This window comes from Lutjanus erythropterus, chromosome 5 (assembly GCF_056507025.1).
Source record: "Lutjanus erythropterus isolate fLutEry1 chromosome 5, fLutEry1.hap2, whole genome shotgun sequence".
Lineage (NCBI taxonomy): Eukaryota > Metazoa > Chordata > Actinopteri > Lutjaniformes > Lutjanidae > Lutjanus > Lutjanus erythropterus.
In genome coordinates, this window is record NC_139321.1 from 34771142 (window position 1) to 34787121 (window position 15980).

The 15980-nt window shown below is 39.5% G+C and overlaps 1 protein-coding gene across 2 annotated transcripts in view; it reads right to left on the minus strand.

The window, feature by feature from the left end:
• pdgfc (platelet derived growth factor c) overlaps positions 1–15980 on the minus strand; it is a 74372-nt gene that overhangs the window by 23619 nt on the left and 34773 nt on the right. For both annotated transcript variants that reach the window (XM_084719720.1, XM_084719719.1), the window contains exon 2: positions 2664–2856. In XM_084719720.1, the coding sequence (XP_084575846.1) occupies positions 2664–2856 (193 nt within the window). The remainder of the gene's footprint in view (positions 1–2663; positions 2857–15980) is intronic.

The window sequence follows — 15980 nt, forward strand, 5'->3', positions numbered from 1 at the left end:
AGTGAAATTAGCTGTTAAATTGTGTAGCATGAGACTTTGATTATTTTTGAACTGCTTCATGTTATTGTTACGTTGCATGGAAATTATGTTTCATGCTATTTGCAACCTACAACTAGTTGCATGGAAATTTCACTGTGTAAAGCATGACAAGAACCTATGCAGGGGGTTCTACCAACAACCTTTTGATGTAACGGTCTAAAGAAACCTTGCAGAAAGAGTTCTTCAAAGATTTTAGCAATCATTTGAACTCTGTTGATGAAAATGGTTCTTTGTGGAATCCTTAGTCTTAAAAAGAACCCTCTGGGTAAAACCTCAACCCTTCAGGTAGAACCCTTTGGAATGCAGATTTCTAAGTGTGTGGGGCAAAGAGTTTGTGCATGTGTGTGTTCGAGAGAAAAAGAAGGGGAGAATGTGAGAGAAAAGACAAGTAGACTTGTGAATGTGTGTCTGTTTCTGCTTGTGATTGCATGCTGCACTCATCTGTCTGCCAACCCTGCCAAGAGTGTGTATCTTGGGATCCGATCAAAACCTGTTGGGCCTCAGTTAAAAGTGGAGGTGGGGTGGAGGAACGGGGGGGATGAAAAATGTGAGAGCTGGAGCGAGAGACGTGGCGATGACTTGCATGACCCTGAAAAAGGATGTTGTTATTGTCTCTCACCCCTCTCCCCGAGGACGCTGACTAGTGCAGTCTTGTTAAAGGCAGGACGGCACAAAAGTTGTCAATCTGCACCCTGCCTCGCTGTGGAACTTTCCCTCACGGGGGTTTCAACAGCAACACTAACCTCATTCGTCAGTGTGCACCCAGCCCACCTCAGAGGTGTGCTTGGGAAGGGAGGGGGGCTCGAATTATCTGCACTCACAATCTGTTTTTTCCAGTTTCTGATAGGAAACAGCCAAAAACACCAGGATGCAGGAAGTATAATGTGGATCAGAGGCACGAATCTTGGATGGCAGCACATTACACAATTAAATCAGCTGCAAGCCCATCTTGAATGCAAGTCTGAGTCAGAACCACAAACACCTCATTTATCAATGAAGCTGAATGCCCAGGAACTATCACTGGAAAAAACAAACAAACTGATTCATGGCCACATCTTCTTTTAATCTTCTTACGTGTGGAGCTCATCTCTCAAAAGATGCATCCTCGTCCACTGCTGCTATGTTCACCATCTGTAGTGAACATAACTACTGTCATTCGCTTTGTCATCCATTAGGGGGCTCTCCAGGAATGACTAGCGAGGTCACCCTCCCCCAGCTCTCCTCCACCTTCCACTGATTGGGCTCCTCCATGCTAACCAGTCAGTTGTGATATATTGACAGCAGGGCACTGAGCATAATGCACAGAGGGTGAATCGATTGCCGCAGCTCGGGATCCCTGTTTAAATTGAATGGCAACAGAGGCAAACCCAGGCAGTAATTGAATGTGGGCTCCTAAATAAAGCAGAGGATGAACTGTATGTATGTGTGTGTTTGTGTTCATGTGTTGCCAGTCAGAGGGTGAGGCGCGTGTCTTTCGAACAATCACGTGAGCAGGCTAAAAATATCGACTGCATCAAGTAAAACACCGCGTCATCATGTGGTCCTGGGCGAAACAAATCACTCTGCTGCTGGGTTTTCAATATTCACAAGCCGCAACAGCAGACCACAGGCAATTTCACAAATGGCCACACTCTCTGACTCTAAATCTTTAAAGATGGACAACAACATAGGCAGGACATGTCTTTCCCCCTGCCCAACATGTATCCAGCATGCCAACTGGGGAAGCCCACATTTGATGAGAACTGATAGCCAAGAAAGTCTTAATGAAAACCTGTGGATATCATTTCACTTAAGCAACATTTTCATTCATAAAATAAATACAAACAATACTTTCTTATTTTTCAAAATGAAATGTAGAAACTCAGAATACACTGTTGTTTCAGAGGTTGACACATTTATCAAATCAACAAGGACACTGACGGGAAAATGATACATGTGTTCCACCGTTGTTGGTGTTTGTTGACACTGTGGCCCAGAAAGACAGCCTAGTTGGAGGAAAGGAACAAAACAAGGACAGGACATTTTACAAAATAATGTGCTACATAATACTCAGAAAGACTTTGATAGCATAAAGCAACACTGATAAGATGACCAGCAGGCCACTGCACTCCCCCCCCCCCCCCCAAATTGACTAATCAACTCATCAATTAATCAACTAATGGTTGGAGCGCTAACACTGAGATACAAGTATAAGTACACTAGGGTAGTGGTTCTCAACCTGGGGGTCGGGATCCCCGAAGGGGGTCACAAGATAAAAAATTGTGTCAAGCAGCATGGAATGAGAGCCAGGAAGCAGCTCTCAGCAACATCAGCCCCCAAAAACATTTCAAATAAGGGCCAACCATTCAAAAATATGCAAAATACTGACCCCAAGAAATATAACAGCACAAAAATGACAATTATTAACATAAACCATCATGTTCTGAACAGACACAAACACTAACAAAATCTAAAATTTACATTTTCAACATAAAATCACCAATTTAACACACTACTCAGTCCAAGAATGACGGGAAATGATGGGAAATGTATCAGATGACAAGGGGGTTGTGAACACCACTCCTTGAGTGGTGGCGACTCAAAAATACTGGGAACCACTGCACTAGGCTGCTGTATGTTCTTACTTGCATATGCCATCTTCAGGGTCCTCCAGACCAAATCTCTCATCAAAGGTGATCTGGATCCTCATGTTACTGGTCGCCACTAGTCTCCAGACCAACACGGTACTCCTGGGATAAGTGTGTGGGAAGTCTGGGCTCTGGACCATTCCCTCTCCAGACACTGTTATGATCTTCTCCTGATGGGAATCTTGCACTCCTAAAACAGAAAACAGAATGTTTTATGATTTGCATATGCGGCACTCAAACTCAGATTAAATCTCGGTTAAGATTAAATCAGTTGGACACACGGGGGAAAACCGTACGCGTCAGTTCTCTGACAAGGCTTGATTCGGAGAAGACCCCAAGCTTGTGATCTGACACATAAACATGTCAAGCACCTGGCAAAGAGGTGCCTTGCAGTATGAAATATTGACCAAGTGTCACATATAAAAGGTGAGAGTTAAAAGACGGAGCACCAGATTGACACTCCCTTAATGTTTTATTCACTCTCAGACAATCTGGATATAACTCTGACGTATGTGGCTCCCACTCAAGCATGTTTCCAATACATATACCTAAATTATAAATGATTGGATCGCCTTTAACAGGGGTTAGCTGACTTTTACGTATTTAAGAACATACTGTACACACATATGCACACAAGAAAATACACATGCATCACAAATATCTTTCAACAGCTCTATATCTGTTAATCAGATAAAGTTTTTATACAATTGCAAAGGAATAGTTTCAGGAAAATTAAGGATATTTGTCATTATTGATATCATTTAGATTTTTACTGATTGCATGATAGGGATCGCTGACAGGGCATCTCAGACAGTCTCAGACCTTATCACAGCCAATGAAAAGAAGCCTGGACCTGCAGCTGAGTCACACTCAGGGCTTTATACACTGATAAACACAAGAGTCTGAGGGGAAGATACTTGGATTGTAAGGGCAGGGCAGAAATGACAACTTAAAAAACAGTGGGAAAAGACAGTCTGACAGCGACAAATCAGACTAGTTAAGTTGAAAAGCGAGAATCAGCTGACAGCATGGGAAACGAAGCTAAACTGAAGTCCATCATAAACTTGTACGCTGCCTTATTATTTATATGCTATGTTAAGTGTTGTCATCATTGCTCCACAAATCTAAAACATTAGTTCAGCGCAGAGTACTCAAAAGGGAACACTGCCCGATGTGTTTCACCAGGCTCCTCTCATAAAGCCATTAAGGGCCACTGGGACCAGCGGCTACAGGATTTAATCACAGTGACAAAACTTGTCACTCAGTCCCCCGAGGCTTCATCAGGCCCCGTCACCTTCAGGAGAAAAATTGCCAGGATACTTCCACCTGAGCCTCACAACCAGTGCAATGACAACACCCTGAAGTCATGCTAATTACAGGACTGTTTTTTTTAATTCACCAGGTCAAAAATAATACATTACACAGAAGTACACGAGAAGACATATTACAATTTCCATTTTCATGTCTTTACAGTCTGAAGTACAATGGAGAATGCAATGTTTAGCCTAGCTTAGCACAAACACTAGATGTCAAAGGAAACAGATAGCCTTTGCCATATGTGAAAAATTACACCATTCTGCAACTTTTTTACATTTGTATCATGTTAGAAAGCAAGCTAGTAACCAAGTGTCAGCTGGGTTTTATTCAGGGTTGTAAAAGTATGCGATATAATAAAATTCACAGTAAGTGAAGAACTGTTAGTGAAAAAATAATTTAATGTAAATTAACTGCTCATTTTGTTAAAGTGAAATGTGGTATTTTCTATTTCTCCATGGAAAATACATTTACAGTGTTTAAGAACCTCATCACACCTGAACATCTGAGATTTCTGTTACATTTTATACATTTGATCTGGTTAGTTTTGGTGTCAGACTGGCATTAAAGAACCATGTATGACAAAACAACTTCATGTCATCATCATGGGTTGCATCTCTGTATATTTACCATTTACTAGTTTTTAGAGAGTTGTGTGTCTGACGTTGGTATGCTGTCAATTCACTCTTTACAAAGTTGTTGGATGAAATGGTGCTTAAGCAGCATTTTTCTTCTCCCCATGTACAACCACCCCTCCTTTTGTTTTGTCGTTCTCCTTTGTCTGACTATAGCTTGCTGGTGATTTCCATAATTGGTCCCAAAGTCCAAACCACCCAAAACAATGTTTTCACACTAGAAACAAACAAAACCACGGTTCAATTTGGTCCTGACCGAGATCACGTCTTTTGGTCGGTTGGTCTGGCTGTTTGGTCCTGCTCCTGCTCCTGGGGGGAAGGTTTTAAAATATCTATTTTTGGTTCAGATCCGAAGGTCTAGACCATTGATATAAATAAAAAAAGGTGGACTTCCTTCTGCTGTACAAAACTGAAGACAAACCATCCCGGATATAAGCCCCGCCATCTTCGAATGGTGATGTCATTTGGAGCCAAACTCTGTGCAGTAGTGACCAGCATTGGAGCCTCGCTTTCAAGATCCTGCCAACTCAATCACAAGCAGAACTCAGCTGTCAATCACTGCAAGAAACACCCTTTTTATAGCAAAAACTAACTAATTAGCATCTGGTGGCCTGGTAGCTAGTTGGTAGAGGATGTGCCCCATGAACTGAGGCTGTGGCCATGAGTTTGACTCCATGTATGCACGCATGTCGCTGCCCCACTCTCTCTCCACCTTTCCTGCCATATCTTCAGCAGCCCTTTACATTAAAAGGCCCCAAAAACCAAACTAATCAGAGTAATAAACACTTAAACAAACATGAGTGTGATAAAATGACATCTTTGGGAAAAATGTAATTGATGTGTGTTTTGATGTTTCAGTTTGGCCCACGTAAAATCTATCACCATTGTGGTGGTAGGATTTATGACCTATACTGCAGCCAACCACTAGGGGGTGATCAAAATGTTCTGGCTTCACTTTTGGGGAGCTCTCATGTTGTCCATATCTAATATATACCAATGGTCTGAGTCCAATGAGGTATATGGGCCATAAGACAGCTTTTGAGTTGGTGGAATGCTTTTTTGGTAAAGCTAGGCTGTTTTCTCTGCCTCTGATCTTTCTGCTTAGCTAGGCTAATTCCACCATGGATCTCTTTATTGAATGTACTCCTGGAAATGATGACTCATTTTCAAATGAACTGAAATGTAGTACAGACACCAACAATTAAGGTACCAAAATGCTGCACTGATTTTTTATATGATTACAGTAGGTGTTAAAATTCCACATGCAGCACTTGTCAACATCCCCAGTGAGTTTGTTTTGCACGAAAAATAAATGTCACAACAATATACTTCAACATTGGCTCAATATAACGTTATTAGTATCATGTTGATGGCTTTCTTTCTCAGAGATTACAGTGATAAATTTATCCCATCCCCAGCCAATCCTCAATTTGTTTAAGTAGTATTTATTTTTGTACCACTCATGATCAGTATTCATAAAGCAATCCAATACATCTAGCCGTCAGAGGAAGCAGCAGGGGTTTAATGTGCTCAGGAGAAGGAGTGTGCTGCTGGAAGTTTGTCAGTGCGTTAAACGGATGAGTAACCATTTCCCCAATGCAACTTGTATAGACAAATTTATATTTGAAACACATTTTGAGCTTGATTACTTTTTATTTTGTCATAAATTTGATTTAAGGATGTGATTCATACCCAGCAGGGTGATTCATTCTGAGGTTATTTGCTTGCAACAGAAACAAAAACACAGACAGGTTAAGTTTGTGCCATGCGCTCAGCCTGTATAATGTCAAATAACAGTTCCACAGCGACTCTGAGTTTCTCAGGATGTTTCCAAGCAAAACAACTCTGTCTGAGGGAGTGGTCACTGAAAATAAGTCAGAGTGAAGTGAAACCAACTTCTGCAGGGTACTGTCTGTTTTTCACCATTTTCTGATAATTTAAAGGCAGTAACAGTTCAAAGAGAATTGTCAATTCGCCCCCCTGTTGCTACGACTGACAAGCTTCCCGGTCTCACAGGGCACAAATTTGGTTTACAATGATAACGGAGGCAGATTTACCGCTTGACTTTCTTAGTAACTTTGAAACAATGTGTCCTGGGGTCTCAAATTTGCAGTTGATGGCAACAGGCAAACATCCCTGGCAAACATCCAGCATCCTCACCAGCTGATAATCCACAAAGAAATGGAAATAAAGAAACTCTGTTCTGGGTTTAGTATAGATTTAGTTACAGTAGTCTTAGAAGTATCAAAAATGAAAGACTGATGTTTCATTCTAATATGACCCTGTTTGGTTGCTCAGTTTACATAGTTGGCCAGGCAAGCAAGAGGTTGAATTTCTGCTTTATCCTTTATACTTTCAAACAGTTTAAGTTTTCAGGAGAAAAGGCATTTGAGGACTAGCCAGTGTATTATATAATGTAGCCACTGGCTGGTTATGTTAGCCAGTGAAGAACAGGACAGAGCTGCTACAGTTGTGTTTTAGGATTTTAAAAAGCACGAATTTCTAAACTCCTTAAGTGACAAATATACACACGGAGAAATCCATAACTTCTCTAGACCACAAATATCAGCATCATGCTTGTGTGAGGACAGCGCTCACGCCACACTGACGCGTTCATCTATACTGGTTCTGTGTTGTTTGTGGATTTGAAAGCGTCAGCAGTAACAGTTTTCCTTTGATATTCTTGAATATCTCTGATCTATTTTTCAGTCAACATGATGCACATGATTGTGACATAAGCTGTTCTGAAACGTGGGAGAGAAAAATGCACTCGTGGTTGAGACTGGAGGTCACTGGACTACTGTGCACACTAGACTCAGACTGATACATCGGTCAATCGGTATTATTGGCCCGTTATTGGTCTAGCATGGCTATATTTGTCCTTATTGATATTTTTTACTCTACAGAATATAATGCAGATCATTTTTGTTTGTTTGTTTGCTTGTGTGAGTGTTATAGGCAGACTTTTGTGTGTATTTGATCCTTTTTCCTAATCCACATTCAAATACTGGTGTTTTAATTATCAAAGATACCTGTGAAAGTTTTACAGTCTCAGTGTCCTGATGTGAATACTGGTATTGGCATTGGCCCTCAAAGTCCAGTGTTGGTCGAACTCTACTTCAGTCAGACAGCTCATGTTTAAGAATGTTTATTGCAGCAGCAGAACGTAGTCAGAGTGTGGTGTCCAGGCTCTGACCTCATCACTCCCTGCAGATTATGTTTACATAGAGATATAGAGGAGTGATGAACAAATGTCTTGGACCCCCCTGTCGGAGCCTGCAGGTGGATGCTGGGATGGTGGTGCGGCTGAATGAACAGGCGGTGATGCTGATGCACAGCAGAGGGACAGGAGAGGGAGAGATGGGAGGTTTTAGTGGTTTAAATAGACCAGCAGATTGGAAGGGTGCGTTTGGTATGTACTACAGAGAGTGAGGCGTGTCACGTGTGATTGCGGTGCAGCTCCAGTTGATTGTCTGAAGGAGCTCGCAGGCATCACTACGTTAGTTGCGGTTGCTAAGTAACGATTGGACAATCAATGTACAGTGGAGTTTAGCCAGTGGTCAACTGTTTAACGGATGCACAGAATTTTTCAGAGGAGTTAATAATCATTTATTTAATATTCGCTCAAATTTACTTTTTCAGCATACAGTAATAACCAAACCAAAAAATAGTATGGCATCAGTAATTTTTTTTCTTTTTAGATTTCCTTTTACTTTTGAGTTTTGTTTTTGTTGCTGGTAGAAAGGCATCCAAGCCCTCTCTGATTCAATAAAAGACAGCTTCTCTTTTTTCTTCTTCTTCTTTCTATCAAGATGTAACTTTATGACATCCGGACTTTCTCTCCTGGCCTCCTGACTGGTGCTGTCTGTCAAACGGAGTAAGTAGATAAAACAACGACACTTATTACTTCAATTACTTCAGATTGCAGATATCACTTTGATGTTTTCATTTGGGTTTGGTGGAGAGCCAGGTGGGAACAGACTGAATGACATTGTGCCAGATGCAAAGAAAAACAAAGCCCAGGCATGACTTCTCAATGAACAGGCTCTTTCATAAGTTTGTGAGGAGTTTGGCCTCAAGTACAAACTGTCTCACCAAATAAGGGCAACCTTCTTTGGGGGAAATCAATTTTTGCAAAATAATACATGCACTCCTCGAGACAGATGACTTGGACAGAAAGTAGACGCTTTATTTAGCGCTGGATTAAAAAGAAAGCCCTTAAAGCTATATTCTGTGCTTCAGGTCTTCACCGTCTTCCTGGTGTTGATGACAGCATTATCATATTCAAATAAATCAACCTAACATTTTGTCCCTCCAGTCAAGATTTCTTTGGTTTCTTTGCAGAGAATACTGAAAAAATGTCGGATTGCTCTTTTAATCTTTGTTGCAAGTAGCTGCAACACCATGGATTTGATTGACTGTTTTTATATTCATTTGCTGGCTCAGGAGGAAACAAGCCGATAGCTTTCATGCTATTAAAGCGTGGCTCTCCATCACAATGACATGTTTTTAATTACGTCTCCATTACTGTGCGCTCCAACATACAGACTCATAAAGTGCATAATGAATAATGTGAAAAAAATGTGATTTTTTAATATACGAGTCCAGTGCTCATGTGTTATTGTATATGTATACATATGGTATTAATAGAAGTGGCTAAAATCTTACTTATATGGAGGTTTCTGTTCACAATTCCTCTGAAAAATCTGTTAAATGTTTGGACGCATTTTTTATCTCCATCAGGCATAAGAGTGGAGGGGATCATGTAATCGTTTGTATGTGTGTGATCAGCAGATTTGAAGCTTGTCTGCAGATAATCTTGCATACTTTTGGACCAATGCCCATTTTTGGCACATTCATGAGTGCATGCTGAGGATTCAACGGCTCCGTGCCAGTGACCGCTGTGTCCAGAGGGACAATCTTTTTCGGATATCCCATTCTCAAATACACCAGTTTCTTCAAACTTGGCACAAATGACCAATTGGACTCAAAGGTGAACTGATTAGAGTTTCGTTGCCATGGTCCCTGTGACATCAGGCTCATCTCACTCTTGTGAACTTGGTATCTCAACAACACCTTTGAGGGAATTTCTTCAAATTCAGCACAAATGTCAACGTGGACTCGAGGATGAACCGATTAGATTTTGGTGGTCAAAGTCCATCCCACTCTTGTGAATGCAATATCTCAGGAACGGTTGGTGAGAAGAATGAACTCAGTAGATTTTGATGGTAAAAGGTCACAAAACATGTTTTTTTTAACTCAAGAAGTCGTACACTGATTATGCCAGAATTTCACACAAATGCCCAACAGGATACTAACAGTGCTGCTACTTACATTTAACTAGTAACATGTAATTAAATTACAAAATAAATCTGACTGTAATCCTTCCTCCAGTTACTGAAAAAAAATGTTATTAAAGTACAGTTACTAATCAAAATGTTGGTGTTTACAAAGAAGTAACAGCCTAAAAATATTCTTCTGGGGTGTCCGTTGGAGAGCTGCACTTTACTGAGCGCGCTCTTCTAGTTATGAAGACTAGAATTAGCGAGAGGATTTGAAACAAAAAAAATCTAGGCCTGCTGTTGCACAGACAGGGGAAAAAGAAGGGGGAAAAGGCCTTGACATGAAAGTATTAGGTCCTGATGAAAAGGTATTCCAGAGATCTGCATGGATGAAATCATACTTAATCCAAAAAGTCTGCAAATATCCTGCCTAATCCTTACATACTCATCTGAAGTAATTGCACTAGGTGGGGGGACAATGTGTTTGCATTCCTCTTCGGTTCAGGTCTTTGTGCATGAAGAAAAAGAATGAACCATCCAAGTGCTTCTTTGCTTTGGACCTTTTGTTCACTTGCATCAAAGCAGAGACTCCTCAAGAGCGTTCTCCCTTCACAGTGCATCAGCTGACAACCAACATTTGATTAAAGGCAAGATCCAAGGTAACAAACCAGCCTCCTTCCAATTTTTTTTCCTGAAGCTTTGCTTTATCTGTCTTTCACAAAAAAACAATACTGTCTTTTCATGCCTCTCTCTTCAAACTTCTCACTGATGTCCTCCCTCTTTGATTTACCCTCCGTGTGCAGTGAAATGCAGGCACACGCTACCAGTCGGGCCGGATTCTGGGCGTAACTTTGACTTGAAAATGACCTCACTCTTGGGGTTAACCAATGTCATCTAATGATCAGAGAAGCGGTCCCCCAGAGTGAATTACCTCAAACATGACTTTTCCTTGACCTACTTTTTCCCTCTGTGAGGAAAGTAGAGCCGACTATTAAGGGAGGAAGTGACTCTGAATAAATAGGAGCCTATACAGTGCAGCCATTGTGCTTTGTTCACACGTTAGCTGGTGAACCATTCATGCTGTTAAACATTAACCTTCCCACTGCCAAAACAAAACTGAAGCGGGCATGCAGAGAGCCATGGACATGTGCACACTGTTACATGAGTGGAAGTAATGAATTACAACTACTCAAATGACGGTACTTGCACTTTTATTACTATTTTTTTCAAGCCTGTAATACTCTCTAATACTATTACTTAAGTATCCATTACACCAATGGGTCCTAACTGGTGTGCTATGAGGCACAATTATTATTACAATATACAAAAAGTTATTAATATTATTTTAATTTAATATATCAGCACTTTGCATGGACCAATTTCCCAATATAGACACAAATTTTATACCTTACAAAAAATCTTCTCACCTCCACTCCAGTAACTCTGCCTCTGATTGGCTAGCAGGCTACTCGTTGCCTCCATTGGTTAAATTGGTTATAGATATTGTTTTGCATGGATATGACTACAGGTGAGCCTGGAGATTTTGGCTTTTGTGCTTTGGGCACAAAAAGTTTAAATACCCTGTGTTATCTACTTAGTTATTTTTAAAATCATGAATCACTCTATCAAAACTTTTTCATCTGCATCATTTTTATCCAATAAGGCTAAACAGGTCAGTGAAGACCACGACATACAGACAAAACTGAACGCCTGCTGCTGCTAATGCATTAAACTATAGTTAAAAAGTAGCAATACCAAAAGTTTCTGAAATAGCTTTCTACTTTTAGTTAAAGGGTGGGTCCATTATTTGTATTTTCTATTTTTTAAACTTTATTTTCTCACTTTTTTCTAATTTTATTCGCATTTAAATGCAAGCAATCAAAATTTGGTCGAAGCATGTAGATGTTTCAGCATCAAAATGCTATTTAAGCCCTTCTAAAAATATTTTCCCATGTGAACTGACAAAGGTTTCTGCATGATGACCTGAGCTTGGGGAGGGGGAGCTGAGGGCATCAGTGCTCTGCCCTCTGTCACTACTTTTTTCTAACAATTGAGTGGGAGTTTCCATTTGAGAAACACGGAAAGGAACGCAGATGGAGTCTTTTAAGGCACACAAGCATTGAACAACTATGCCACTATACCACTACTACTCATGATGACAGTCACATAAATTATAGTATTTAGGGCCTGACCAAGACAGGATTTTTGGGGTGGATGCCCCTACTGATATTATACAGTAAAAATTATATGAATATATAGTTTTTTCTGCAGAATATAATATACATAGTATATTACACACATTTTTTGCAATAATTCATCAAAAATGGTTAACACTTGTGACAAAGAAAAAAACACAAACAGTGCAAAAATATATTTACCTGCATAAAGAGAAAGGATAAAATATACAGTAAATGCTGCCTATAAAGTTGACAAATAAAAACAATCTGCATTATGTTCTGTAAAAACAAAAATAGTTTCCATATAGACCAGTATAGCTGGAATAGGCCAATATCGGGCTGATAATATCAGTTAACTGATATGCTGGTCGTGCTCTAATAATATTAAAAAAGCAATGTAAATATCAATATATACAGAGGACTGTACAGCAGTCATACAGTAAAGTGAATTCAGTGCTGCACATAGAAACACTCTACACTCATGAAGCCCATGCATACACATACACACCCAGACACACAGACTTAAAGTACGTGCATGCACACCCAGATGCATTAATAAATGTTAGATGCCCTCAAGCAAAGATTAACTAATGAGAGCGGCCCCTTTGTCCAGACTGCTGCATGTTTCTCATTAAGAAAAAAAAAAAGGAGCGGCAGGAATGAAAACCATTCACCCTGGCTTCTGTTAGACTCACTAAATTCATCTCTCCTCACATGATATTATTACAGTGTCTCACTACATCGACCCTTAGCTTTGGAGTTTATCAGGTGGTCATACTGCAGGATATAGTCAACATAACTTTGCCTTTCTTTTGGAAAGCTGGGAACATTTGGGCTACACCACAGTTCAGCCCTGAGAAAGCAGTTTCTGCATGCCTCAAATATGAGATCAGACAAGATGCTTTTGAAGGGGGACAGCCGTTATTTACCATTTCAATCGGTCCTGACTCAAATTAAACACACAAAAAATGTGTTAAAATTCTTCACTAGGGCCAAATTAAATTACTATGGATTACACTGCCATTGGGGGTTGTATTTGCTCTGTAAGTTGGCTAAATTGTTATTTTCACACATTAGGGGCTAAAGATCGGTCCAGTTCTACACTGTTCTCCCAGCACACTCATGCATCACGGATAACCACTCACGACAGCTATTTCCTGTACGGTAATCGACAGCCGAGCCACTGTGACACTAAATCCAAATTGTTTTTAATTTCAGCCCTGTTACCTGCTGATCAAAATGAATGCGAGGCCCGGAGCAGCAGAGTTGAAGCAGCTTTGGTCAGATGATGAAACTGTACCCAACAAAGAATTCCCTTTTTTCAGTGCATGCGTCTCAGGCTCGATTCAATCACTCACATCTGTTGCTTGTTAAGACGGTGCAGTGGTTACTACAGGTGCAGTAAATTCCCGACCCTGCTTAGAATATTTATTGCTTTTGGGTTTACAGTCGGTCGGGCAAAAAAAGGGGGCTGAAACACGCCATGGGAATCTTTCATACCATTAAACAATCATTTGGCTGCGTGGGACCTTTGTGTAGTGATTTAATCTGCCAGGCATATGCTCCTGTGTGTTGGGCTGAAGAGGAAGCGGGTTTGACAACTTTGACACCCAAATTGACTGCAGAGGTCCCTGAGATATGGGTGAGAAGATAGCAGGAGCTGGTGATGTACAGTACTCTCAATAAATTGTTTAATACATGTTTAATATGCAACCTCAGTTCCAGAAAAGTTTGGATATTGTGTAAAATGTAAATAAAAACAGAATGCAATGAATTGCAAATCATTATCTACTTGTATTTCATTGAATATGGCACATATGGTTGTTTCTATAGATATATACTCATTCTGAATTTGATGCCTGCAACATGTTTCAAAAAAGTTGGGATACGGGTGACAAAAGACTGAGATATAACGCTCAAATATCATCTGTTTGGAACTTTTCACACACAGTATCATGATTGGGTATTAAAGGGGCATCCTCAAAAGGCTCAGTCGTTCACAAGTGCCGATTGGGTGAGGGTCATCACTTTGTGAAAAACTAAAAAATCCAACAGTTGAGAACATCATTAAAAGATTCAGAGAATGTAGAGAAATCTCTGCACGTAAGGGTCAAGGCTGAAAACCAGCAGGCAGCCCTTGAGGTAGTGTAGCAGAAATCTAAGCGTTCCATAAATTACATTTACACTGACAAAACTTAGTTATGTTCACTAAAGAATAATTAAAAAGGCTGATAAAAGAGGCAAAAAAGACATTCAGTAGAGCCCTGGAAGATTGTTGTTTAAAATCCAATACACCTTGATTGACAGAAAGAGCAAAAGTGCTAATCGTGATAATCTCCACACATGACTGGCCCAAGGACTGGAGACAGAAATTTCACAGATAATATTGATCACTGTGTCAATCAACAATAGTGAATACTGCTGAAGAGCCCTGGAGCAAAACAACAGACCTCTACCTGACTCATTTAATGTAAGTCACACAAGGAAAGATCATTGGACACCTTTTTCCTCCACTAATGAATAAATGATGATGCCAGTGATAACAGTGTTTAATCAACAGTTCTGATTGGCTGGTTTAAAGAGAGGTCCTGTCACTTTCATCAGCCAAGACATTGTTTCAGTGCATCTATTGTTTCCACATACTGTAGATATCCATGATCTATATTCAGTATACTCAGTATTAGTATATATTCTGGTGTTTGATATGATGCCAAATGTGTGAAGAAATCTACAGTCAGACAACTCTTACTGTAGACATGCAGAGTGTCTAAATGCAGTTGGGCCATAAACCTCTAGGGGGCTCACCAATACTAACAGTCCTATCAGACACAAGTGCAACAACGACTCCACAGCACAAACATATAGTTACAGTATAAATACTATCCATTTGATCAAATTTACTTTCCAAAATAATGTCTTTTTCAAAATAAATTTACATTAGGGGGTTTCCAGATGGATTTTCAGCACTCAAAGGCTGAGAAACACAAAACAACCTTTTTAACCTGCTCCATCTCAAAAGAGAGAAAATATGTTCGTCTGATGGAGGGGACAGTCTGTGTCTGTAGTGATGAGACTGGGGATATTAATGATTAATCATTTATCAATAAATCGTCACTAAGTATTTAATCAATTAAAAATGTATTTATCCATAATCAGGGTTGATTGCTCTAAAATATATTCAGTCACTGACTATAAATGAGATTTTTTTGTAAATTTAGTAACATAATCCATTGGATTACAAAAAAAGTAATCTAATCTGAATACTTTTGGATTACTTCAAAATCAATCATTGAAAATATACAATATAATATTTTTTCTCTTTAAACATTTCAAAACAGTGTAATCAAAATCTATTTATTTGTCCTCTTTTTCTCTTTTCTTTTTCTAGACTTGCCTAAGAAACCCTGTTAATAAAGCACTGGTTATAATATATATATATATTTAAGATATAATCATCGAATAATTAATCAATATGCAATGGCAGAGCCATTTGTTGAATAAGGACAAAATTAAACTTAAAATGAGAACAAAATATAATACAAAAATACAAATGACAGAAAAGTGCAATTTGCATTTTATTAATTATTAATGATTAAATTATTTAGATTTTTTAGTTAAATAAAATACACAGAGTTTCCTGACTGGGACTTATGACAAAGGTTACATGACTGGTAATGGTGGACATAAGAGCATGTGGGAAAGCTTGTGAAATATTCAAAGCTGCATTAAGACAAACAGTAGCAGCGCCCTCACTCAACCTGTTTATGTGTTTACACTGACAAAGAGAGGAAAAATAAATACAAAACATCATAATAATCTTGCACTGTTTGCTTCACTTTCTAAACTTGTTAAACGTCAGGTCATGTCATCCACAGCTGGACAATTATGACCCGTGAAAGCCCTTTA